The following is a 25600-nucleotide window of genomic DNA, read 5'->3' as shown; positions in this document are numbered from 1 at the left end:
ACATCCCCAAGGAAGTCCAAAAGCTGTTCTTTTTTTTCTCTCCTGGAAAGGGAGGCAAGAATGAGAATTTGAAAAGATATGTACATCAGGAGATCTGTCCTAGTATTCCTAGTTCTTCAGCTCATTAGCTGTGTGACTCTTAAAATATTACTTGATCCATCTCGGAGTTATAAAATGACAGGTGAAGTGTGTTTATTTCTGAAAGCACTTCCGGTGCTAGCAATCTGTGATTCAAAGAACCAGGTGTCAGGGACAAAATTACTACACATAGAGGCTCTTCTTCACAGAAGTCTTATCCTTTTACCCAAGTTTTAATAACAGTTTTATTATAGCTGTAAATTTGATGGTAATCCTGTTTAATCCTTTCTGCAGATAGGAAGGATATATATAAATAATACACAAATGGGGGGAGGTGTCTGTCTGGCATGGAGAAAAGCCCTGACTTGGCCTGCTACAGGCCCCAAGGGTGGGGACACTTTCTGCCCTAGGTCCCTCTGTCTGAGCTGGTTTAGGGACAGTCTTGCCAGCAAGAGGGGGAGGGTGGAGACAACCCTGAGAGCTGGTGAGTCACCTGTTTCTCAGCTAAGGACTTGCAATTGTAGCTGCTACTGCTGGGAAAGTCCCCTCCTAATGGTGGGTTGTGTCTTTTTCCTGTCCACCTGACAGATCATCTGTCCCAACTTCCAGCCAGACACACATTTGCTAAGATTAAAACTTGGCTCTAACATTGGGTTGCCTGGGTAGCAGAGTCGGTTAGGCGTCTGACTTTGGCAGGGGTCATGATCTCAGGGTACGTGGATTCGTGGGTTCATTGGTTCAAGCCCCATGTCAGGCTCTCTGCTATCAGCGCCAACTCTGCTTCAAATCCTCTGTCCCTCTCTCTCTGTCCCTTCCCTGCTCCCTCTTCCTCTCTCTTTCTCAAAAATAAATAACCATTAAAAAAAAACTTGGGGTGCCTGAGTGGCTCAGTCAGTTAAGCGTCCAACTTTGGCTTAGGTCATGATTTTGTAGTTCGTGGGTTCCAGCCCAGAGTTGGGCTCTGTGCTGACAGCTCAGAGCCTGGAGCCTGTTTTGGATTCTGTGTCTTCCTCTCTCCCTGTCCCTCCCCTGTTTGTGCTCTGTCTGTCTCTCTCTCTCTCTCAAAAATAAGCATTAAAAAAAAACAAAAACAAAAACAAAAAACTTGGCCCTAACATTATCTTTGGAGAAATGATTGAGTTGAGGCCTGGGGCAGGAAATATACAAGATGAGCCTGGAGCTCTGTGGTACAGAAAGTAAGGAAATCCTAAACAAACAAAACAAAAGGAAGATGGAGGTACATCAAATGGACACAGAGCCAATTGAAAGAGCTTCAAAAGGGCAAATCTGGGACGATTTGAGCAACAAAATACAGGAGTATTAGATTATAACCCAAAGTATAAAGTAAATATCCACAAGTCTATTCTGATATAAATAAATGATTGCATACGTAAATAAATGGACAATAATAGACAAATCTCCTGCGGAGAACTCCAAAAAATGTACGTAGATACTCAAACCTTGAGGAGGAACATACCCCTCCACTCCTTAAGTGTGAGCTATGCCTAGCGACTTCCTTCCAAAGAAGACAGTAAGTATGAAAAAAGGTGGGGGTGGGGGGAGGGAAGAGTAACTTTCCAGTGGAGAATCCGGACAAACACTCCCTCAACCAGGTGATCAAGATTAAGATCCACATTGATAAGTCAAGTTGATTGTATGTACCCTTGATATGATGTAATGAGAATAGCATTTTCCCTCTGTGGTCTTCCCTTCAAGAACCCCCAGTCTAATCATGGGGAAAACACCCAAAAAGTTCCACCTGGGAGACATTCTACAAATTGCCTGTCCAGTACTCCTCCAAACTGTCAAGGTCATCAGGAACAAGGAAAATCTGAAAAACTGCCACAGTCAAGGGGAGCCTAAGGAGAATGGCAACTGAATGTAACATGGTTGGAGTTCCAGAATTTGGCTGGATGGGGTTCTGAAACTGAAAGAGGACATTAGGGAAAAACTAAGAAATTCTGAATAAGATATGAACGTAGTTAATAATAATGTATCTTTAAAAAACATTTTTTTAATGTTTATTTAGTTTTGAGAGAGATGAAGTGTGAGCGGAGGAGGAGCAGAGAGAGAGGGAAACACAGAATCCAAAGCAGGCTCCAGGCTCTGAGCTGTCAGCACAGAGCCTGATGTGGGGCTGGAACCCATAAGACATGAGATCATGAGCTGAGCCGAAGTCGGACGCTCAATCGACTGAGCCACCCAGGCGCCCCAATAATAATGTATCAATGCTGGTTCATTAATTGTGACAAATGTACCTTGTATGTAAGACGTTCATAATGGGGGAACCTAGGTTGGAGGTATATGGAAACTGTCTTCTCAATTTTTCTGTAAATTTAAACTGTTCTAAAATTTAAAAAAGAAAAGAAAACACCCCCAAAGCTAAAACATGGCCCTGACATTGAGTCATGGCGGTAATAACATTTTGTTTCCAAAATGTCCAACACAGTTGTATGCGGCTTTAGACTTGTAAAAGTCCTTTCATTTCCCTGTCTCATAGGAAGCCAAGTAAGCCTACCCGGGAAGAGGGTAAGTATACTGGGGCCCAGAGGAGCTAGGGGTCTCGCCCAACATTAAAGAAGCTAGTGGGCTCCTGGGTGGCTCAGTCAATTAGGTGGCCTACTTCGGCTCAGGTCACTATCTCGCCATTTGTGAGTTTGAGCCCCACCTCATGCTCTTTGCTGTCAGTGCAGAGCCCGCTTCAGATCCTGTCTCCCTCCCTCTGCCCCTCCCCCACTCGTGTTCTCTTGCCCTCTCTCTGTCAAAAATAAATTAAAAAAAAAAAAAACAGAAAAAAAAACTTGATTCTGGAAAAAAAAAAAAAAAAACTAAACTAAAAACTAAAGAAGCCAGTAAGTGTAAGTGGTGGACGCGTCACAGGTTTGTCCTCAGGTGTGGTCAAGTTCTTAAGCATTTCTGTTATTTCCTTACCTTATTTAAAATTACTGGGGTGCCTGGGTGGCTCAGTCGGTTAAGCATCTGACTTTGGCTCAGGTCATGATCTCACAGTCTGTGAGTTCTCAGAGCCTGGAACCTGCTTCAGATTCTGTCTTCCTCTCTCTGCCCCTCCCCCACTCACGTTCTGTCTCTCTCTCTCAAAAAATAGATAAATATTAAAAAAAAATTTAAATTACTGCATACACTGGGACCTCTATAGCAGAACCTCAATAAGAATAAACCAAAATAAATCTATCCCTACCCTACCATCATGATTTTCCTACTGCTGAAAAAGGGGTTAACAACAACAACAAAATACACTGGTTGTGGGGTAGCATTTGCTCAACCAGGTCAGCGTTCAGGCTCTTTGTGAGACAAACACACCTCATGCAGTCCTTCTCCATTTCTGTGGCACACTCTGCTCCAAGGTCCCCATGTCAGGCCTGCCCCGCGGAAGAAGCCCAGGAAAAGAATTGTATATTTAACACTCGATTTCTTTGTCAATCATACCTCAGTAGAGCTGGGAAAAACACCATTTATTTACCAAAATATTACTGCTGCTGCTGCTACTGCTGCTACTACAATAAGTAGACCGCACACTATCTGAGCTTTCCAGTTAATCGGGTTACTGGTTTCTCTCCTTGGTGTGCTTGTGTCCCGGGAAGGAGCTGGTGGCGAACTCAGCAGCCTGGGCTGAACTGGCCTCGTGGCGTACCCTGGAACCAGATCTTGCTAGCCAAGCCTCCAGACCAACCCCATCTATGTTGTCCATGTCATCTGTGTCCCAAGGCTCGGGCTGCCTCCAGAGCTTCCTCCTGCCCTGCATCCTCCCCTTAACTCAGCCTTAGCTCCTGCTTCTCCTTGTGTTTCTCTCCACAAACTCTCCACGTAGCTAATCTCAACTGCTACTGCCCCCCCCCCCCAAACCTCTCTTTCCTGCCCAGACCTTGCACTCAAGCCCTGGCCGGTATTTTTTTTTTTTTTTTAAGTTTATTGATTTATTTTGAGAGAGACAGAGACAGTGCAAGTGGGGGAGGGGCAGAGAGAGGGAAAGAGAGAGAATCCCAGGCAGGCTCCGCACTGTCAGTGCAGAAGAGGATATGGGGCTCAAACCCACGAACAGTAAGATCATGACCTGGGTGGGAACCAAGAGTTGGACGCTTAACTGACTGAGCCGCTGAGATGCCCCACTCGCCAGTATTTTTAAAGGCCTGCAGGAGTTGACACCTAAAAAGTTCATCTAAAAAGACTCCCCTCTTGGGGCATCTGGATGGCTCAGCTGGAAAAGCATGAGTCTCTTGATTGCAGGGTCATGAGTGTTCGAGCCCAAGTTAGGTGTAGAGATTATTGAAAAAAAAAAAAAGAACAAAAAAAAAAAACCTTAAAAAAAATGTAAATGGACTCCCCTCCTAACTTTCTTATTTCTGACAATGGCAGCATGATTCTCTCAAGCTAATGAATTGGAAGGAGTGGAACTAAATGGTCTCCAAACCTCACAATGCACTTAGACTTCTTTCTCTCCTTCATCTTTAGTCCTTAGTCTTTTCTTTGCAGTACTGGACTCCCCTCTTCCTCCTGGCATCCTTTTTGCCACAATAATCACCTCCTGCTTGCCTTCCGTCTTCGCTTTGTTCATTTCTAGTGTACCCAAGCTTCCTAAGACAACAAATGTACTCGGTCATTCTCCTACTCAAATCTACAATGAGTCCCTGTTAATCACTGGATAGTGTCTGAGTCTCAACCTGGCATCCCACATCCTCCAGTTAGAGTATACCCCCAACCCCCAGCAAATGATCCTTAAAAGAATTTTCATTGACATGGGGAAATGTTGAAAGATAAGATAAATGACACAGAATTATATAAACTGTTTGAGCCCAATTATTAAAAAAAAAAAAAAGTATACAGTTAGAATAGAAGGGAGTCCTGGGCTGCCTGGGTGGCTCAGTCAGTTGAGCGTCTAACTCTTGATTTCAGCTCAGGTCAAGCCCCACGTTGGGCTCTACACTGAGCACGAAACATTTAAGATTCTCTCTCTTTCTCTCTGCCCCTCTACTTGTTCTCTCTCTCTCTCTCTCTCTCTCTCTCTCTCTCTCTCAAATAAATAAATAAATAAATAGAAAAAATTTTTAAAGAGAGTACTATATGAAGGATGTATGTTAAAATATGGAGTCATTACCACTAGGTGAGAGGCTTATTTTGCCTGGCATATAACAATCACCAAGCACATATTAGCCATTAATAATATTATGTTGCTTAGCATCATCTGCTCCTTTTTCTGCAATGAACATGTTACTTTTGCACAGAAATAGTTATTGAAATTTAAAATATATATTTATTGTGTATTTAGGGAAAAAAAGAGGAAATGTACCAACAAGTAAACAATGATTACCTCTGAATGGCAGGATGATGAATAGTCTGTTCCCTTCATTCATTCATTCCATAAGGTTCTTTGAGAACCCACTGTGGGCCAGGCACTGTGAAAAGTGCTGAGTGCACAGCAGTGATCAAAACAGGGCTTCTTTGTTTCCCCACTTTGCTCTACCCTACACTAACTTTCCCCTTCCCTGAAGCCATTGTCTGTTTCACTAATTTTGAGAACACTCCATGTTTCCTCTGTGCCTATCTCACACTTCAAGCACCTAGAAGACAGGGAAGTACTTATACAATGTCTGGCTCCTACTGCCCCAGCCCAGTGGCACCCCACTTACCTATTTGTGGAATGAATAAATGGATGGTGAGGCACGGCTTGCCGGATGATAAAAAGACTGATGGGCAGCACCACCTTCCTTCCCTGGGGCCACAGCACTTGTCCAAATGGCTGAGCCCCAGGCACAGCCAAATCCTTGGTTTCTTCTCCCCAAAGATTGGCTCCACTACCCAAAGCCTCTTCTTGAACTGAAGCTGAGGTCTGATATCAGTGAGGTCTACTCACGTTGCTGTGGTTAACCCTAGAGCCCTAAAGGATGTGTTCTCCTTTGATGATGATGATGATAATGATGAACATCAGCAACTTTGCAAAGCTTATATAAACTAACATTTTACACACTTGTAAATGGGGATATTTAAATTATTTAGCAACTGCTATGGTCTCAGAAGGTTGCTAGTCCTTGTGCTGTAGTAGCTTCTTAGAAGACTTGGTTATGCCTGACATTAACCCCTTAGTGGCTGGATCCTGGACAGGAGTGACAGGGTGGGGCACACTCAGGGAAGTGGGTATCTTAACAACTGGTGTGCTCATACTAGTGTGTACCTGTTGAACTTCATGTGTCTGTTTGGATTTGGAATGAGTGTAAACCAAGCAAAAGGGGCTTGGAAACAGCTTGAAGAAACAGCAGGAATTAGTCTCAGGGGATAAAGAGGGTGGTCCATTTTGGAACTAAAACTAGCTTAGCCTGGCTAGGGAGGAGACTGATGAGCAATGAACTGGCAAGGGAAGCAGGAGCCCAATCAGGTCGCACCAGAGCTGCTCTTGTCCTTCGGATTTATTTCAAGGGGGAGCAGCTAGGCCTAGAATGACCAGGACTGAGGGGGGTCTTGGAGTGCAGAACTTTGAGCGCTAAAATTGCAAAGGTCAGTCACCCCAACTGGATCCGTTCTTGCTCCTGTTGGCCCTTCCAGCATGCTCTTCAGAAAGACCACAATGCCTGAAACTAGAAACAGAGCAGGCTTTTCCAGACCAACATGAAATCAGCATTTACTATTTTGTGAAAGTACTAATATGAAAGGTATGGGGTTTTGTTCACATTTAAATTTGTATAGGGGCGCCTGGGTAGCTCAGTTGGTTAAGTGTCTGACTTCAGCTCAGGTCATGATCTCACAGTTCGTGAGTTCGAGCCTCGCGTTGGGTTCTGTACTGACAGCTCAGAGCCTGGAGCCTGCTTCAACTTCTATGTCTCTCTCTTTCTCTGCCCCTCCCCTGCTTGTGCTCTCTCTCTCAAAAAAAAATGAATAAACGTTAAAAATGTTTAAAAAATAAATTCATGTAATGCTCGTATTTGCAAATCAAATTTCTTTCTCCTCTTTTATCTCAAATTACAGTTTTGTCAACAAGAGACAAATTTCCTTGATGGTCAAGAGCATGGACTCTGGGCCACAGTGCCTGGATTAGTACCCAGGTTGTGTTACTTACTAGCTGTTGTCTTCTCTGGGCATCAGTTTCCTGTCTGTCAAATGGGATTCGAATAGTACCTAACTCACAGAATGTTGTGGGGATTAAATGAATTGTGGAGAATACTTAGAATAGTGCCCATAGAGAGTGCTCTGCAAGGGTGCTCTATTATTATAATTATCTTCTCCCTGGGTAGGGCAATTTTTTCAGATGAAGTCATGGCCCTGCCTGAGAATGAACAATACAGATTTGTCAGGTCAGGTAAGGTTCATAATTTTATCTTCTGTGACCCAGATAGGAAACACAAAAAGAAATTAGCCTTTATTAAAGTCATCATCCTAATATACTGGTATTATTACTTTTATTTTACACATGAGGAAATTGAGTCTCCATAGAGGTGAAGTGACTTGCCCAAGGCCTCAAGGCTAAGAGAAATCCAGATCTGTGGAGCCCTGGTCTGCGCTCCAACACCACCCTCTTTTCAGTCCTCCCCTTAAGAATTATGGGCTACAGGGGCGCCTGGGTGGCTCAGTCGGTTAAGCGTCCAACTTCAGCCAGGTCACGATCTCGGGGTCCGTGAGTTCGAGCCCCGCGTCGGGCTCTGGGCTGATGGCTCAGAGCCTGGAGCCTGTTTCCGATTCTGTGTCTCCCTCTCTCTCTGCCCCTCCCCCGTTCATGCTCTATCTCTCTCTGTCCCAAAAATAAATAAGAACGTTGAAAAAAAATTAAAAAAAAAAATAAATGTTAGATGGGAACGGAAGGAGGTTTGAAATAGCAATGTCACTTGATTATGTGACCACTTTCCAAATTAAATGCCAAAAATGTTAGTGATTTTTGTTTTCAATCAAGCTAAAACCTGATTAGGTTCTCAAGTTATATTCAGATTAAAGAACTAGAAACCATTTGATGTGCAAAGGATTTGTTACCTGTTCTTTGAAGGTATACCAACAATAATTCCACAGGTCTCTTTGCTGGGCTACCAGCAACGATTTTAACGCCCTGAAGGAAGCACCATAATGTGAAGGGTTTTGGTTTTTATCGTCCCAGTGGGTGAGTAGTGTGTTCTTCTTTGCAAAAGAGAAGCAGGGAAGTGGTGCCTGGGTGGCTCCGTCTGTTGGGCCTCTGACTTCGGCTCAGGTCATGATCTCACCTCTCGTGGGTTTGAGTCCCACTTCGGGCCCTGTACTGACAGCTCAGAGCCTGGAGCCTGCTTTGAATTCTGTGTCTCCCTCTCTCCCTGACCTTTCCAGCTCGCACTCCATCTCTGTCTGTCTCAAAAATTAATAAATGTTAAAAAAATTAAAGAAAAAACAAAGAAAAAGAGGATCAAGGGAGGTGGAAGAGAACCTATCTCTTCCTCCCAGGTACCTCCTTCTGCTCATCACTTTTAGGAAAGAGATGGGAGAAGCTGAAGACACTGAAGCTCTGTGTTTCTTAGGGAGAGCCATTCATACCTCTAAGGACTTGTGAACCCCAGTTTGAGAACCAATGACCTGATGATGCTTCCATTTCCCACCTAGATAAATGGAACAAGTGTCTCTATTCCCTCCCCTCCAATGTCTTCTCTGGGACCACTGAACCTATAATCCTAGACGGTGGCAGGAAAGAAAGAAGGCTGACTGGATCCATATATTCCTTGGGTGGGGCTTTGAGATTCACTCGGTGAAAGAAGGGGATGGCAGTAGCAGGGATGGGAGAAGGCTTTTTGAAAATTGGGACCATTCAGGTAGGTTTGGAAACATCTGGAAGGGAACCATATAGGAAGGAGAAGAGATTTACAATCTCTTGTAAAGGGTTGAGAAGAGACGTTCTGCATTAGCTAGGACCTTTTTTTAAAAAAAAATTTAATTACTTATTTAAGAAAATTTTCATGTTTATTTGTTTATTTTGAGAAAGAGTACAAGCAAGGGAGGGGCAGAGAGAGAGGGAGGAGAGAAAGAATATCCCAAGCAGGATCCATGCTGCCAGTGCAGAGCCCAAAGCAGGACTTGAACTCACAAACCCGTGAGATCATGCCCTGAGCTGAAACCAAGAGTGAGAGCTTAACCAACTGAGCCACCCAGGTGCCTGGGGCCTTTTTGTTTTTTTAAATGTTTCTATTTACTTTGAGAGAGAGAGACAATGCAGGTGAAGGCCAGTGGGAGGAGGGGCAGAGAGAAAGGGAGAGAGAGAATCCCAAGCAGGGTCCTTGCTATCAGCACGAGTCCAAGGAGGGACTCACAACTGTGAGATCATGACCTGAGCCAAAATCAAGAGTCAGATGCTTTACCTACTGAGCCACCCAGGCACCCCAGCTAGGGCATTTTTGCCTTCAACATATTTTAACAATGTGCCAGGCCACACCCTAGGAGAAGGTGTATATGACACCTGTCCCTGGCCTTGGGGAACTTATAGAGAGTCACCCCCCAGAAGGGGAGGGGGAGGCAGGTGGGGGAGAGGTGAGAAGTGGAGGAGGGAGAGGAGGAAGAAGAGAGAAAGGGAAAGTGGAGAGGAGGAAGGGAAGGGCAACAGGGAGTGAAGGGCCTGGAGAGGAGAGGGATAGAGAGAGAGACTACCAGACAATTGTAATGCAGGGTGATCATAACGTGGGCAATCAGTACAGGGGGCTGGAGGAGCACCTAAGAGGGGCCCTGATCCTGGCAAGGGGGGGGAATATCAGCAGATCCCTTTCCAGAGGGCTCAAACCCCAAGAGCAGATACTCAAATGTCTGCAGAGGTCTAGTACATTCTGGGAACAACCCTAGATCAGCACATCTGGAGCACTGAGAGATGAGTAGACAGACTAGATGGAGTTTAACTGAGGATGAGAAAGAACTCATGGGTTTCCTTAATAAATCTTATGGCTCTATGGGGCGCCTGGGTGGCGCAGTCGGTTAAGCGTCCGACTTCAGTCAGGTCACGATCTCGCAGTCTGTGAGTTTGAGCCCCGCGTCCCGCGTCGGGCTCTGGGCTGATGGCTCGGAGCCTGGAGCCTGTTTCTGATTCTGTGTCTCCCTCTCTCTCTGCCCCTCCCCTGTTCATGGTCTGTCTCTCTCTGTCTCAAAAATAAATAAATGTTAAAAAAATTTTTTTTTTTTAAAAATAAATCTTATGGCTCTGTTTTAACACGTATACACAGGGGGCGTCTGGATGGCTCTGTAGGTTAAGTGTCTGACTTCAGTTCAGGTCAAGATGTCACGGTTTGTGAGTTCTAGTCCCACATCGGGCTCTTCTCACTGACAGAGAAGAGCCTGCTTGGGATTCTCTCTCTCCTTCTCTCTCTGCCCCTCCCCAGCTCATGCTTATGCTCTCTCTTTCTCTCAAAATAAATAAATAAACATTTAAAATAAAATATAAAATAAAATGTATAGATAAGGGCACGTGGGTGGCTTAGTTGGTTGAGCATCCAACTTTGGCTCGGGTCATGATTTTACTGTTAATGAGTTCAAGCTCGACATTGGGCTCTCTGCTGTCATTGCAGAGCCTGCTTCTGATCCTCTGTCCTCCTCTCTCTCTGTCCCTCCCCTGCTTGTGCTCTCTCTCTCTCTCAAAAATAAACAAACATTAAACAAATTGAAAATAAATAAATAAAATGAATACATATATTATGATGATTAAAACAAAAATTAAATTTAAAGACAAATTCCTAAATCTCCCATGCAGATGAATTCCAAATGACTTATACTTCACCCTCAAGGAAGCATAAACCCCAGTACCTTAAGTGTGGGCTCTGTGTAGCGACTTCCTTCCAAAGAAGACGGTATTGAACGGTGAGGAGGAAGAGGAACTTTACAGTGGAGAAATCTGACAAGCGCTAACTCAGCCAGGTGACCAAGGTCAACATCAACAGTGATGAGTCATGCTGATGGTATATACCCTTGATATGATGTGATGATAATGGTACTCTACCTCCCCTAAGCTCATAACCCCAATCTAATTACAAAAAAAAAAGATATCAGACAAATTCCAATAGAAAGCATCCTACAAAATACCTGCTTAGTACTCCTCAAATTGTCAAGGTCATCAAAAACAAGTTAAGTCTAAGGGTACCTGGCAGGCTCTGGTACTATGCTGGGCGTGGAGCCTACTTAAAATGAAAAAATAAAATAAAATAAAATAAAATAAAATAAAATAAAATAAAATAAAAACATTAAAAAACCAAGGGAAATCTGAAAAACTGCCACAGTCAAGAGGTGCCTAGGGAGACATTACAATTAAATGTAAGGTGTTATCCTGGATGTAATCCTGGAACAGAAAGAGGGCAGTAGGTAAAAATCTGAATAAAGTATGGACTATAGTTAATAATTATGTATCAGTATTGGGGTACCTGGGTGGCTCAGTCGGTTGAGCGTCCGACTTCAGCTCAGGTCATGATCTCACACTCCGTGAGTTCAAGCCCCGCATCAGGCTCTGTGCTGACAGCTCAGAGCCTAGAGCCCGCTTCAGATTCTGTGTCTCCCCCTCTCTCTGCCCCTCCCCTGCTCATGCTCTGTCTCTCTCTGTCTCAAAAATAAATAAAAACATTAAATAATTTTTAATAAAAAATAATTATGTATCAGTATTGATTTACTAATGTTAACAAATATGCCATATTAATATAAGATATCCATAGTAAGGGAAACTAGATTTGAAGTAGAGGGAAACCCTCTGCTATCTTCTTACTTTTTCCATCAATGTAAAACTTCTAAAAAAGAATGTGTATTTAAAAAAAAACAAATTTGGAGTGGCTGGCTGGCTCAGTCGGAAGAGCATGTGACACTTGATCTCAGGGTTATGAGTTCAAATCCCACATTGAGTGTAGAGAGTACTAAAAAAATTAATAAACAAACTTAAAAAAAAAAAAACAATTTGGGATGCCTGGGTGGCTCAGTCGGTTAAGCATCTGACTTCGGCTCAGGTCATCATCTCACAGCTCATGAGTTCGAGCCCCACACCAGGCTCTGTGCTGACAGCTCAGAGCCTGGAGCCTGCTTCAGATTCTGTGTCTCCCTCTCTCTCTCTGGCCCTCCCCTACTCATGCTCTGACTCTCTCTCTTTCTCTCTCTCTCTCAAAAATAAATAAACATTAAAAAATTTCTTTAAAAATTACTCACTTAAGTCATTTATATCACTCTTTTTGGTTTGGATCTTCATTCATTCAATAATTACTACTAATAGTTAACTTGTATTGAGCATTTTCTTGGTATAGGCAGAGTGCTGAGTGATTTGCATAATATCCTATAATCACAATGCCATAAGGTAGATTTTTCTTATTTTACAAATGTAGAAACCAAAGCATGAGAAAGGTCATCCATGCAATTGTTTAATGAATATTTATTAGTAAGTTATGACTGCCTCATGATTCTGGGCCTCTTCAAGTGAATGCCCTGCAGGGGCCGCATGTGCAACTGTCCAGATGTAGCTCAATCATGTGACCTCTGCCACACCTCCATCCAGCTCTTCCTCCTCCTGGACAGTGGTGACACTGCACCACTGGCCAGGTTTCCCCAGAAGCTGTCTTGCACCCTTCCTTCATCCCCGGATGTTAGTGACATCTAACTTGTCACTAAGTCCAGTGGGCTCTTCCTCAAAAATGTCTCCCCAGTCTACTCTCACTCTAGGCTGGGCCCTCACCAGCCTGCTTCTGCCTCAGGTCTCATTCTTCTGATGTGGACTACACCCAAGCCACCACCCATTTTTCTAGAACCCACATCAGATGATCTCATCTCCAACCAAAGCCTTCTGATGGCCCTTTCAATAGCTTTCATAATCTGGCCACAACTGGTCCCATTTCCTGCACTGTCCTACTCCCTGATGCTCTAGCTCCCCAGCCCTCCAAACTTGACAATGTTTGCAGGCCTGTTCTCTTGGTTTTCTTGACATCTGCCTAATGCCTACTCGTTTTTGCCCTTGGAAATCATGCATGCACTTCAGGTCTTAGCTCAAATTCACCTGCTTTCATACACTATTCCTCTCTCTCCCTGGCCCAGCAGTCAGCCCTTACGTATCTTGGGGCAACTAGCACACAGATTGTGAGGGGTAGGAGCTGGTGGATCTGTATCCCCAGTTGTGAGTTCCCTAAGACATTTTAGTATTCCTGTACTCAGGTTTGTCTGGGTTATTCTCCATAATCAGCTTCTGTTATATCTAAGCAAAATGCCCATGCTTCTTAGTTAATGGCCAGTAAATGGCCAGGACAAGAAACGCCATAGCAGTTCTGATGGGGAAGTTGGGGTCCAGGGAGGCTTCATGGAGTAGGTGGACTTGAGAGCGGCTGTCAGATTAAAGCCACATTTTTAGTTTCCTGAGCATATTCCCTTTGTTGGACATTATGCTATGCTATAGCAATGAGCTTTCCCCTAGATCACCTCATTTACTTTTCGACACAGACCTACTAGGTAAGTATTATTATAACTACAGTATTTCTGTAGATGAGGAAACTGAAACTAAGTGCATCACCTGCGCACAGGGTCCATCTAATGAGTGATTGGGCAGGAATAAGAATGCTGGTCTTGCTCTTACTCCAAAGTTCAACATAAGGTGGGAGAATGAATACTGCTGTCATCAACTCAACAGGGAGTGTGTACTGAGTCTGTAGTAAGCAAAGCCCACTTAGGCCCACCCTATACATACTGGAGAGCAGTGAAACTCAGGAGGGAGGCTTTGGGGACGGTGAGGAGGTGGCTGTATGGACTCTGTGTCCCTGACACATCCCTCCTATGCTGGCTGGCTCCATGCAAGGGGGTCATTTCCTCTGCACAGTCCCGTCCTGGGGAATCAGCTATACCCTCTTCCCTTCAGCTTGCATTGGAGAAATGGACAGTGTGGTGGTTAGCTCCTCAGCATCTGCTCTTACTTGAATACTGCCTCCTGGTTTCCCCATTTCCTACCCACATGAATCCTGGACAAATTGCTTCACCATTCTGAATGTCAGTTTCTGCTTTTGCAATGCGGGAGAAAGAGCAGTGCCTGCTGCACTGCATTAGGGGAAGGGTAAAATGAAATAGCATTGACTGTTATGATCTTAGGGTAGCGCTTGGCACATTGTTGATACTCAGTAAATGTGCCTTTTATTATTTATTATCTGACCTTTGGCTGGACCTATTTGTATTTCCCTAATGCACTGGGCAGGTGATGTGGGATGGAGCCTTACGCACCGAGCAGGGCTTCTCCCGAGTTACGCACCGAGCAGGGCTTCTCCCGAGCCGGGCTCACTTTCCCCAGGGCGGTAACCTCTTGTCCGCGCCTCAGCTCTGGCACTTTCCCTCCTCGGACCTAGCCAGAAGGGCAGTGCCCCTGGCTGGGAGAGCGGCATCGCTCCTGGAGGTTCTGGGCGGGAAAAGCGGGACTTAGGAGCCACGGAAAGTTATTTCGGAAGGCGTAATTTGTCGCCCCCTCCTGGGCGGGGTCCACTCAGGTCCAGAAAGCACTCGGTGGAAGCTGGTGAGGGTTCAGTTCTGTGCACCTGGCAGGGAAGTTCGGAGAGTAGCGTGACCACGCAGTAAACGCTTCAAACCTGGACGCTTTCGAGAGTAAAAGGGGCGCTTTTAGTCATTTCACGCAGGCTACCCGCTAAAGCCAGGATAGTGGTGACCCCGGCCAATAGCCTTCCACTTTAACAAGATACAGTCCTTGTGCCCCAGAAGGGAACAGAATCCGTCTGGATGGGCTAGGCGGGTGGAAGAGGGAAACTGAATTGGAGCCGCACTCTTAGCCTCGAAGTTCGGTCGCTTTGGACTCCCCACCTGCCTTCAAGGTCACTTGTCCCACGTTCTTGCCAGGCGCTGCAGGTATTTGCTCCTCTGTGCTCCCACAGCGTTGTGGCCATGTGTCTGGGTAAGCCTCACGAGCGCTGAAACTTTTTGTCCATTTTGATCTCTGTAGTGCCCCCAAAAGCCTGGAAAAGTGCCTGGCAGAGAGTGTGCGCTCACTTGTGGAATGAGTGAGCTGCTGAACAAATCCATCCATCGCTTTTCTAGCATGAATTATCTGTTTACTGGTCCATTGCCCCTGCTGGTTTATGACCTTCAAGGACGGTATCCTACTTATCTCTGTGACTCCAGCACCTAGCCCAAGTCTAAGCACAAAGTAAGTGCTCAACACTATTCTGAATGGAAGCAGTCCGGCACCCCTTTAGCTGTGCTTGGTCTTTTCTTCCGCCCCTTTTGTCTCTCCCCACACCGAAGAGCTTTTACGGAGTCGCTTAGAGGCAGGTTAGGTAGCACTTGGCGTCCGTCGGCCAGGTCACCAGCTCTGTCACTTCCTGAAAGCTGGTGGTCCCCTAAATGTAGGAGAAGAGAGGCTAGGACTGCTTGCCTATGTCTTGTGAAAGTAGGATCAAGAGAGCGATTCGATTGAAGAACGGGAGGTTCTCCTGAGGGCCTAGGGTAGCGGCCTGTTTGGAGAGGTCGGAGCGAGAGCTGGACACGGAGGCTGAGACCGTCTGAGAGAGCAATGCCTGGGCAAAAAAGGAACTGAGGAATGGCTCCGAGCCTGGGGCTGGAATGCGCTGCGCGGATGGTGAAGGGCCTAAAAGCACTGGGATTGCCTCCTTGTGTCAAAATTCAGAACTGCAGCAGGGTCCTGGAGGGGAGCGCCTGTATTCAGCAGCGCCAGCTCACCACCTAGCTGGACTGCAGCTGTGACGCGTCTATGGCTCCGCCCCAAACCGAAAGCTGCCACAGCACTTCCGGCTCCCTCCCTCAAGAGTGGACTGGGCCAGGTCCCTGTCCCTGTCCCGCCCCCCTCCTTGGCCCCGCCTTGGCCCCGGCAGCCCTCGCTGCGCCTCCCAGTGGCGGGTCGGGATAAGTTCCTACGCGAGCAAACGCGGGTTTCTGAGAGCCCGGAAGTTACGTTATAGGCGCGCGTCTCGGGGGCGGGAGTCAGCTGAGCCGCTGGGGCGAGGTTGGGATCTTCTGGGATCTGCAAAAGGAAACCAGTGATCTTTTGGGGGTGGGAGCGGGGTGCAGGACTGCACCAGGTTCAAGGGAGAGGGCTCCGAAGTCTTCTCGCTCATTATAAGGCGAGAGCGAGAAAATCCTCAGGATCTTAAAGAGGAGAAGGGGGCGGCGGATTGCAGGATCTGTCAGAAACTTGTCGAGGCTGCGGAGACGCAGTTTCCAATCTAAGGCGACGGGGATCCCTGGGGGGAGCGCTGTTGGAATCCCTGGGCCCGGAACGGAGGGCCCAGAGGCACCATGGCGTCCATCCTGGATGAATACGAGGACTCCCTGTCCCGCTCAGCCGTCTTGCAGCCCGGCTGCCCCAGCGTGGGCATCCCCCACTCGGGTAAGGGAGGGGAGGGAGCCGCTCACACTATCCGCACACCTGGCACCTGCGGGGGAGGATCGGGGAGAGTAGCTCCAAGGGTCCGGTTCACCGCCTGGACATACAGTCCAGACCTAGGCCCCTGATTCTCCTCAGGCTCTCTTGGCCCCCAGCTGGTGGATCGTCGAAGTTTAAAAGAGCAGCAAGAGCAGTCTCGTGATCTAGGCCCTGCCACTCGGGTTCTACAAGGAAAGTGGGACCCACATAAGGAAGTGACTTGCTTACAGGGCCCCGGTTGAGAGAAGTGAGAATAGGCTCCAGGCTTCAGCCAGAGCCTGTGCTTTGCCTACCAGGCCCCTTCTGGAGGTGGGAGGAAGAGAGTGGGCAAAGAAAATGGTGGAAGGGGAATGTTGTAGGGGTAGGAGGGCTGGTCCTAGAGGGAACTTTTTCACTGAACAGCGAAAAATGAAGTTATTTTAGGCCTTTGCTAGATCTGGGTGCAGGCTGGCCTTGAGGGGAAATTTTTGTAGAAAGTAGGACAGAGTTGGCAGAGGGGTCTGAAGTGCTAGGTATGCAGTGGTAAAGAAATGAGAATAAAGGCTAGAGAAAGAAGCTACAGCTTGATTGGGACTGTTCCCCAGGGCTTCCTCTGCCTTCATTCTTCTGGAGACTCACTCAGAGCATTACTGCATGGGTAGGGAGGAGGGGAGAGAGTGGATCTAGACTACTTTAGTTGAGCTGAGATTGCTAGGCCCGAGATTGATAAGGGAGAATGCCCAACCCTTTCTACTGAGAAGGGTACATGAGGGTGCAACAGCATTATAAGGGTTCAAAGAACCCACCCCTCACAGCTGTTCAGAAGGAGCCCAGAGCCCTCATTTGGAGATGATTAGCAAACTACTTGATCTGTTGATAGCAAACTTTTAACTGAGGGCTTGGGGTAGGAGTATGTTGGGAAGGTGGAGAGGAAAACAATTTTTTTGTTGCCTCTCCTTGTTCTTCCTCCATCTCTTCCATAGCTCACCTTTAATTCCCTCCTTTCCTGTAGGGTATGTGAATGCCCAGCTAGAGAAGGAAGTGCCCATCTTCACAAAGCAGCGCATTGACTTTACCCCTTCTGAGCGTATCACCAGTCTTGTTGTCTCCTGCAATCAGCTCTGCATGAGCCTGGGCAAGGATACGCTGCTCCGGTAAGTGAGGGCTCAAAAGACTTAGTAGGGAGTGGATTAGTGGTATTTGGGGACTATTAACTGACTGGGGCCTTTCTTTCATTCTGGGCAGGTGAAACTACAGTAGATTTGGAATTTTCAGGAAACATCCATTACCAAAGAACTAATGTAGTATAGTAGTTAAAATCAGGTAGATCTGGATCAGAGCTCAGCTCTCCTATGTACCAGCCAGGGAATGTTGAACAAGTCACCCAGTCTCTCTAACTGTGTCCCGTCATCTGTTAAAGATAGTTCTAACCCACAAGTTAGTCACATTGATCAGGGGAACCGTCTAGAGTCCTGAAGTAAATCCACTGTAAATGGAAATAATATATCTCAATAAAATTAGAAATAAACACATACATACATACATAAGTGGGAATACTATATAACAAGGGTGTCAGAAAAAAATGCTTATCTAGAATAACCATCTGGAATAAAACAGCTAAGGCTCTGTATCACAAAAATAAATTCTAGGTGGGATAATTATTTAAATATGAAAAACAAACTGAATATCAAAAGAATATTTAATAAATGTCTGTGTTCTTGGGCAGAAGGAAGACCTTCTTACTCAAGCTAGAAAGGACAGGTATATTTGACTACATAGTAATGACAAAATAAAAACAAAAAAGCCTTTGAGGGGTGCTTGGCTGGCTCAGTTGGTAGAGCATGTGACTCTCGATCCTGTAATCGTGAGTTTGAGCCCCACATTGGGTGTGGGGATTACTCAAAATAATAATAAAGAAAAAAAGCATTTGAATCTGGTCATGACCAAAGATGGTGGGAAAATGATGTGTTTCCACATATGACTAAGGATTTACATCCCTATTCTTTAAAAAGCCCTTACAAATTAATAAGAAAAAGACACTTAAGTAGAAAGGGGAGGGCAAAGAATATAAACAAGCAGTTTACAGAAGAGGAACTCTACATTGCCAGTAAACATCTAAAAATATTTTCAACCTTTGGGAAATAAAGGTAAGGTACCGTTTTTTTTTAACCTATCAGATTGACAAAAATTAAAAATAGTAATAGATTGTGCTGGTGAAGACACACAGAAATGGACTCTCACACGCCGCTGGTGAGAGTATAACTTGCCACTGTCTTTTGGAAAAGTGTTCTGGAAATGCCTGTTAAAGTTTAAAATGTCTATAAGTTGGACCCAACAATCCCACTTTGGAGAATACGTAATCTTAGAAAGAAAAGTACCGCTTTGCCAGGGTACAGATACAAGGATGTTGACGGCAGAGTTATTTATGGTCGGAAAAACTGGACCCAAACTGAATGCCCATCAACAGGAAAATGATGATAAAATTATGGTTGAGCCATGAAGGGGGAAATTATGCAGTTATTGAAACAATGAGTTAGATAGAGCTGTATCTGTTGATACTGTGGAATGTTCATGAAATATCATTAAGTGAGAAAAGCAAGTTAAAAATGTATATATATACACACGTATGTACACAACATGAAGTGATTTTTGTAAAAATATAAAGACAGTGACAAAACAAGTCTATGTTGTAAGGATGGAGAAAGACCTTAAAATCAGTTTTGTCTATGGAGAGTGATGGGTTTAAGAAGAAAACTGTTAACTCTTTATACATCTTTGCTTTGATTCTTTAGTTAAAAATGGGTATATAATTTGAAAATGGTTTTAATAAGGGAAGTATAATTTAAACAGGAGCACCCCTCAGGGTTATTGTGAAGATTGAGATATACTTGGTTAAGGTCTTGGTGTGGTGCTTGGTATATAGAAAGTACTCAGTAACCATTAGCTAGTATTTGTTCTTTTTTTACCCCAGCAATCTGGGATACCCCTGCATTGTCTTCCCAGATGCACTGTAGATCTTCTGAGCAGAGGGAAAAGGCTTCTATTTAGTGACTTCTCAAAATGAGGTAGGGGAATTCTCAGAGCTGAAGGTTCTTAAGTAGGATCCTGTGTGTATTTCAGAGTTCCCTTGAGATTGTGTGCAGAATTTTATATGTGTGTGTAGATTTCAGGGAAGAGAGCCTGTGGCTTTCATCAGATTATAAAGAGGTCTGTGATTCCAAAAAAGGATCTGCCCTTCTCTGGAGTGATGCTGTGACTCTTGTCCTGACAGCATTGACTTGGGCAAGGCCAACGAACCCAACCATGTGGAGCTGGGACGCAAGGATGATGCCAGAGTTCACAAGATGTTTCTGGACCACACTGGTAACTGGTGGTGGAGGTCTGAGATTGGTGGGGCGGGGGGCGGGGAGACTGGTTGAGCGGAGGGTAAGTCATTGCCTGGGTCGATGGGATCTGAGAGTGGTGGGGATAAGGAGGAGGCTGAGGGTGGGAATGGCAGCATTCTGTAGAGTGCCGTACTCTTCCCCACTCCAGGCTGTCACCTGCTGATTGCTCTGAGCAGCACTGAGGTCCTCTATGTGAACCGTAATGGACAGAAGGTACGGCCACTGGCACGCTGGAAAGGACAGCTGGTGGAGAGTGTGGGCTGGAACAAGGCACTGGGCACCGAGAGCAGCACAGGCCCCATCCTGGTCGGCACTGCCCAAGGCCAGATCTTCGAAGCAGAGCTCTCAGCCAGCGAGGGTGGACTTTTCGGCCCTGCCCCAGATCTTTACTTCCGTCCATTGTACGTACTAAATGAAGAAGGGGGTCCAGCGCCTGTATGCTCCCTTGAGGCTGAGCGGGGTCCCGATGGGCGCGGCTTTGTTATCGCCACAACTCGGCAGCGCCTCTTCCAGTTCATAGGTCGAGCAGCAGAGGGGACTGAGGCCCAGGGCTTCTCAGGGCTCTTCGCTGCCTACGCTGACCACCCACCCCCATTCCGTGAGTTCCCCAGCAGTCTGGGCTACAGTGAGTTGGCGTTCTATACCCCCAAGTTGCGCTCTGCACCTCGGGCCTTCGCCTGGATGATGGGGGATGGCGTGTTGTATGGAGCATTGGACTGTGGGCGCCCCGATTCCCTGCTGAGTGAGGAGCGAGTCTGGGAGTACCCAGAGGGGGTAGGTCCTGGGGCCAGCCCACCTCTGGCTGTCGTCTTGACCCAGTTCCACTTCCTGCTGCTGTTGGCGGACCGGGTGGAGGCAGTGTGCACGCTGACAGGGCAGGTGGTGCTGCGGGATCACTTCCTGGAGAAGTTTGGGCCGCTGAAGCACATGGTGAAGGACTCCTCCACGGGCCACCTGTGGGCCTACACTGAGCGGGCCGTCTTCCGCTACCATGTGCAGCGGGAGGCCCGGGATGTGTGGCGCACCTACCTGGACATGAACCGCTTTGACCTGGCCAAAGAGTATTGTCGAGAGCGGCCTGACTGCCTGGACACAGTCCTGGCCCGGGAAGCTGATTACTGCTTTCGCCAGCGTCGTTACCTGGAGAGTGCCCGCTGCTACGCCCTGACCCAGAGCTACTTTGAGGAGATTGCCCTCAAGTTCTTGGAGGCCCGACAGGAGGAGGCTCTGGCCGAGTTCCTGCAGCGAAAATTGGCCAGTTTGAAGCCAGCCGAGCGTACGCAGGCCACACTGCTTACCACCTGGCTGACGGAGCTTTACTTGAGCCGGCTCGGGGCTCTGCAGGGTGATCCTGAGGCCCTGAACTTCTACCGGGAAACACGGGAGCGCTTCCGGGCCTTCCTCAGCAGCCCCCGCCACAAGGAGTGGCTCTTTGCCAGCCGGGCCTCCATCCATGAACTGCTTGCCAGCCATGGAGACACAGAACACATGGTGTACTTTGCCGTGATCATGCAGGACTATGAGCGAGTGGTGGCATACCACTGCCAGCACGAGGCCTACGAGGAAGCCCTGGCCGTGCTTGCTCGCCACCGTGACCCTCAGCTTTTCTATAAGTTCTCACCGATCCTCATTCGCCACATCCCCCGCCAGCTGGTGGATGCTTGGATTGAGCTGGGCAGCCGGCTAGATGCCCGGCAGCTCATTCCTGCCCTGGTGAATTATAGCCAGGGTGGCGAGGCCCAGCAGGTGAGCCAGGCCATCCGCTACATGGAGTTCTGCGTGAATGAGCTGGGCGAGACTGAGCAGGCCATTCATAACTACCTGCTGTCGCTGTATGCCCGAGGCCAGCCCGCCTCACTGCTGGCCTACCTCGAGCAGGCCGGGGCCAGCCCGCACCGTGTGCATTATGACCTCAAGTATGCGCTGCGGCTCTGTGCTGAGCACGGCCACCACCGTGCTTGCGTCCATGTCTACAAGGTCCTAGAACTGTATGAGGAGGCTGTGGACCTGGCCCTGCAGGTGAGCCAATGCGTTTTGACCCCATCCAGTAGAGGGACCTGGAGAGCAGTTGCTTCAGATGCTGAGGGTTTGGAGTGGGGGGCTGTGGCTAGAGGGTGCTGGCATTTCTTGCAGAGAGGTACTTTAGTGTAGAGGTTAAGAATGTGGACTCTAAGGTCAGGGTTTGAAGTCTGGTTCTGCCACTCAGTAAGCTGTGTGACCTCAGGCTGATTTCTGACCCTGTTTTTGCCTCAGAGGATTCGGCCACAAATGGTAATGGTACTTAGCTCCTAGGGTTGATTAAAGTAGTGTGTATGAAAAGCACTCGGAACAGTGCCTCCTCTACAGTAAGTTCTACATTCATGCTAGCTATTGCGTTACAGCCACGACTGCAGAAGGGGAAGGTGCCGAGTTACACTTCTCAGTCCTGAGTCATCACTTGCCTTAGGATCACACGAAGTGCTATTTAAAATACAAATTCCCGGGTCTGAACCCAGGACTTACTGAATCAGAAAGTCTGAGGTGAGACCCCAAAAATTTGTATTTAAAAAAAATTGTTTTTTTAAGATCATTTCTTTATTTTGAGAGAGAGCGAGAGTGAGCAGGGGAGGGGCAGAGAAGGAGAAAGACAATCCCAAGCAGGTTCCGTGCTGTCAGCTCAAAGCCCGACACGGGGCTCAATCCCACGTACCGTGAGATCATGACCTGAGCCGAGATCAAGAGTCGGACGCTTCACTGACTGAGCCACCCGGGTGCCCCCCAAAAATCTGTACTTTGAATATACTCCAGAGTGATTTTTAAATTTGCTAAAATCAAAGCCCCAACTGTCGTAATTAGCTTTTACAAAGCTGTGACAGGGACATACCCATTACTGAGACAGGTTTCTGTCCTGGCCTCCAGAAGCCCTCACCTTGCTTGCTCCCAGAATGCTGGGAATCCTGCCTTGGGGCCTCTCCTCGGGCCCAGCTTCTCCCGGGGCACCTGTCTCTCCCGTAATCTGTATCGTAGAGGGCAGGGGGCTTGACCTTAACACTCGTGGTCTCCCCACAGGTGGATGTGGACCTAGCCAAACAGTGTGCTGACTTGCCTGAGGAAGACGAGGAACTGCGCAAGAAACTGTGGCTGAAGATTGCACGACACGTAGTGCAGGAGGAGGAAGATGTGCAGACGGCCATGGCCTGCCTGGCCAGCTGCCCCTTGCTCAAGATTGAGGACGTGCTGCCCTTCTTTCCTGACTTCGTCACCATCGACCACTTCAAGGAGGCGATCTGCAGCTCGCTCAAGGCCTACAACCACCACATCCAGGAGCTGCAGCGGGAGATGGAAGAGGCCACAGCCAGCGCCCAGCGCATCCGGCGAGATCTGCAGGAGCTGCGGGGCCGCTACGGCACAGTGGAGCCCCAGGACAAATGCGCTACCTGCGACTTCCCCCTGCTCAACCGCCCTTTTTACCTTTTCCTCTGTGGCCACATGTTCCACGCTGACTGCCTGCTGCAGGCCGTGCGGCCTGGCCTGCCGGCCTACAAGCAGGCCCGGCTCGAGGAGCTGCAGCGAAAGTTGGGGGCTGCTCCAGCCCCTACCAAGGGCTCTGCCCGCGCAAAGGAGGCCGAGGGTGGGGCTGCCGCTGGGGGACCCAGTCGGGAACAGCTCAAGGCTGACCTAGATGAACTGGTGGCCGCTGAGTGTGTGTACTGTGGGGAGCTGATGATCCGCTCTATTGACCGGCCCTTCATCGACCCCCAGCGCTATGAGGAGGAGCACCTCAGTTGGCTGTAGGAGGATGTTGTGCTGGGTGGGCAGGCCGTCGGGGGCACGTGCCCCTTCTTGGGAAGGCTACACCCTGGTCTGCGCTCCGTCATCTGGAGACTCGCCCCATTGTTGGGAAGAGTGGAATTATAGCTGTCACCGAGAGGTATCATCTGCCGCTATCCAGTTCTTCAGAGTGGCCTTAGGGCCACTGTTATGCCAGGCCATCTGCCTGCCTCCCAACAGGGGGCCTTAGCCTGGAGAAGTCAGAATTCTGACCCCATCACCCTCTCCCCTCTAACGGTCCTGTTTTCCTTTTTACTCCCCCCAGACATCCTGTTCACCTTCTAGAGCGAGAGTACCATCCTCCCTTTTCACTGCGTGGCTCTTCCCCTTCAGAGGAAGGCCTCTCCTGTGTCTGCCCCTAGGTCCCAGAGAGAAAAGGCAGCCCCTCCAAGTCCTGGGCATGGAGGGTGGGGAAAGGTGGTGCTGGTGGTGGGCGTGTCTTGTGTACACTTTCTAGGGCTCTGGTGTGTGGGCGTGCCCTGGGGGACAGGGCCTCATGGAGGACAGTGGGAGATGATGATGGAGTGGGGAACATTAAACTGCCTGCGCTGCGCTGGTGGTCCTGGAGTTGATGGCTTTGTTGATGCTGGCCTGAGTGGCACGTGAGTGATCTCCAGGGGCATAGGAGGCCACAGGGATGCTGCTGGGACCCTGAACACTTTCCAGCCTTGGACCTCGCTTCTTCACCTGGTGATGTGACTGATTTTGACATATTTTCTGTCTGTTCGCTTCCTTGTCCCTCTGCTCCATCCTCTCCTTCGCCAGGCTCCAACTGGGAATGGTGGCCCACCATCCTCAGACCAAGCACTGTTCTTCCCTTTGGCCAGCAGGTGGTACTGCTCCCCACAGAATCCTTCACACGGGCAGCTGAGGGCACTAATTTCTTGTCCCTTTCTCCACTAGTGCTTCCTCAGTCTGTTCCTTTCTAGTATGTTCTGGGAATCTGCACTGCCTCACCGTGAATCTAAGCCCTCATTCTTCCTCCCTTCACTAGCCCTTATACATGCGAGATTTTGCTTGCCCTTCTCTTTGCCAACCTGGATCCTTGCATTCCCGGCCTCTGCCAGCTTTGATACTGCCCTACCACTGTCTGGTATTTGACCATAATGTTCAGATCCAGTGTGGAGGTAGGACTGCCCCTGCCACCATCCATGGCATTTGGCAGATAGATTTTTTCCCTCATCTAACTTCTGTGACCCGCCCTCCCCCTCTGGACTACATACACTCTTAGTTGTGGCTACCCTAAGGAGTCTGGATCAGGGCCTTCCCGTGACATCAGCGAGCACCCTTTGCCCTGTGGACTGGGGTTCACAGTCCACTGTTCAGCTCTATAGGTGTGGTCCATCAGCTGCTCAGACTGAAACAAAATAACAAGTGTGTCTTCCTGGAATCAGGCTGGGGTCAAGCCACCTGGCTGGTGACTACATGCTTTTCTCTCTCCTGCCGCCTAACCCTTTCCAAGACTTTTATCTCCTGCAGTCCTGGTGGAGTCTTGCCCTGCCAAGTCCCCCCAACCACTAGAACAACCCTGTCTCCTCATGGCCGCTGCCAACGGACAGGCTAGAAGCTGTCCGTCTTTGATGAGTCTCAGACTCTCCGTCTTCTCCCAAAAGCAAGAGGGAGCAAATAGGGAGGGGTTGGTAATCCCTGGGTGGGCAGAGAGCATCCTACTCCTGTTCCCTCTGTTCGAAGATTTGGAGGCTCTTGCTCCCTTCCTCTCCCCATGTGGCCTACCATTTCCCACTGTCAGTGAATATTAGGTCTAAATTTTGACCTGCCACTTGCATGGTCACTTGCTTACTTAGAACAGCTTGGGTCTTCTGTCTCTGCACATAATGGGTGCCTAATACATGTTAGTTAAACAAACACTGCCCTATTGCTCCCTCTTCCCAGTGGACTTGGCTAAGACAGCCTGGGATGCCCCTGCCCCCTTCTGTCTTCTGAGCCTGCCCATCTGGTCCTAGGCTGCTTCCTCTTTCCTGGAAAAAAAGGCCACAGGCTTCCCTGGCACTGACAGAAT

The 25600-nt window shown here is 48.0% G+C and overlaps 1 protein-coding gene across 2 annotated transcripts; it reads left to right on the top strand.

The window, feature by feature from the left end:
* Positions 1–15947: 15947 nt before the first annotated feature.
* On the top strand, positions 15948–24147 carry VPS18 (VPS18 core subunit of CORVET and HOPS complexes). 2 transcript variants are annotated; one of them, XM_003987267.6, is made up of 5 exons: positions 15948–16369; positions 17397–17538; positions 19656–19747; positions 19919–21789; positions 22819–24147. In XM_003987267.6, exons 1-5 carry the CDS (start codon positions 16279–16281, stop codon positions 23542–23544), a joined length of 2922 nt encoding a protein of 973 aa, XP_003987316.1. In that variant the 5' UTR covers positions 15948–16278; the 3' UTR covers positions 23545–24147. The 2 variants fall into 2 exon arrangements, with proteins under 2 accessions (XP_003987316.1, XP_019688221.1); XM_019832662.3 differs by lacking the exon at positions 15948–16369 and adding an exon at positions 17630–18531 and having other exon boundaries at positions 17400–17538.
* The last annotated feature ends 1453 nt before the right edge of the window (positions 24148–25600 follow it).

Source organism: Felis catus, chromosome B3, assembly GCF_018350175.1.
Source record: "Felis catus isolate Fca126 chromosome B3, F.catus_Fca126_mat1.0, whole genome shotgun sequence".
Taxonomy (NCBI): Eukaryota; Metazoa; Chordata; class Mammalia; order Carnivora; family Felidae; genus Felis; species Felis catus.
The sequence above is the reverse complement of the archived record's forward strand: the minus strand, read 5'-3'. Positions and strand labels throughout refer to the sequence as shown.

Excerpts from the sequence above, each read along its gene's own strand:
- VPS18 (XM_003987267.6), top strand. The coding sequence starts at position 16,279 with ATGGCGTCCATCCTGGATGAATACGAGGACTCCCTGTCCCGCTCAGCC. Across the intron at positions 16,370-17,396 it reads CGTGGGCATCCCCCACTCGG|GGTATGTGAATGCCCAGCTA; the intron begins GTAAGGGAGGGG and ends CCTTTCCTGTAG. Across the intron at positions 17,539-19,655 it reads GGCAAGGATACGCTGCTCCG|CATTGACTTGGGCAAGGCCA; the intron begins GTAAGTGAGGGC and ends TTGTCCTGACAG.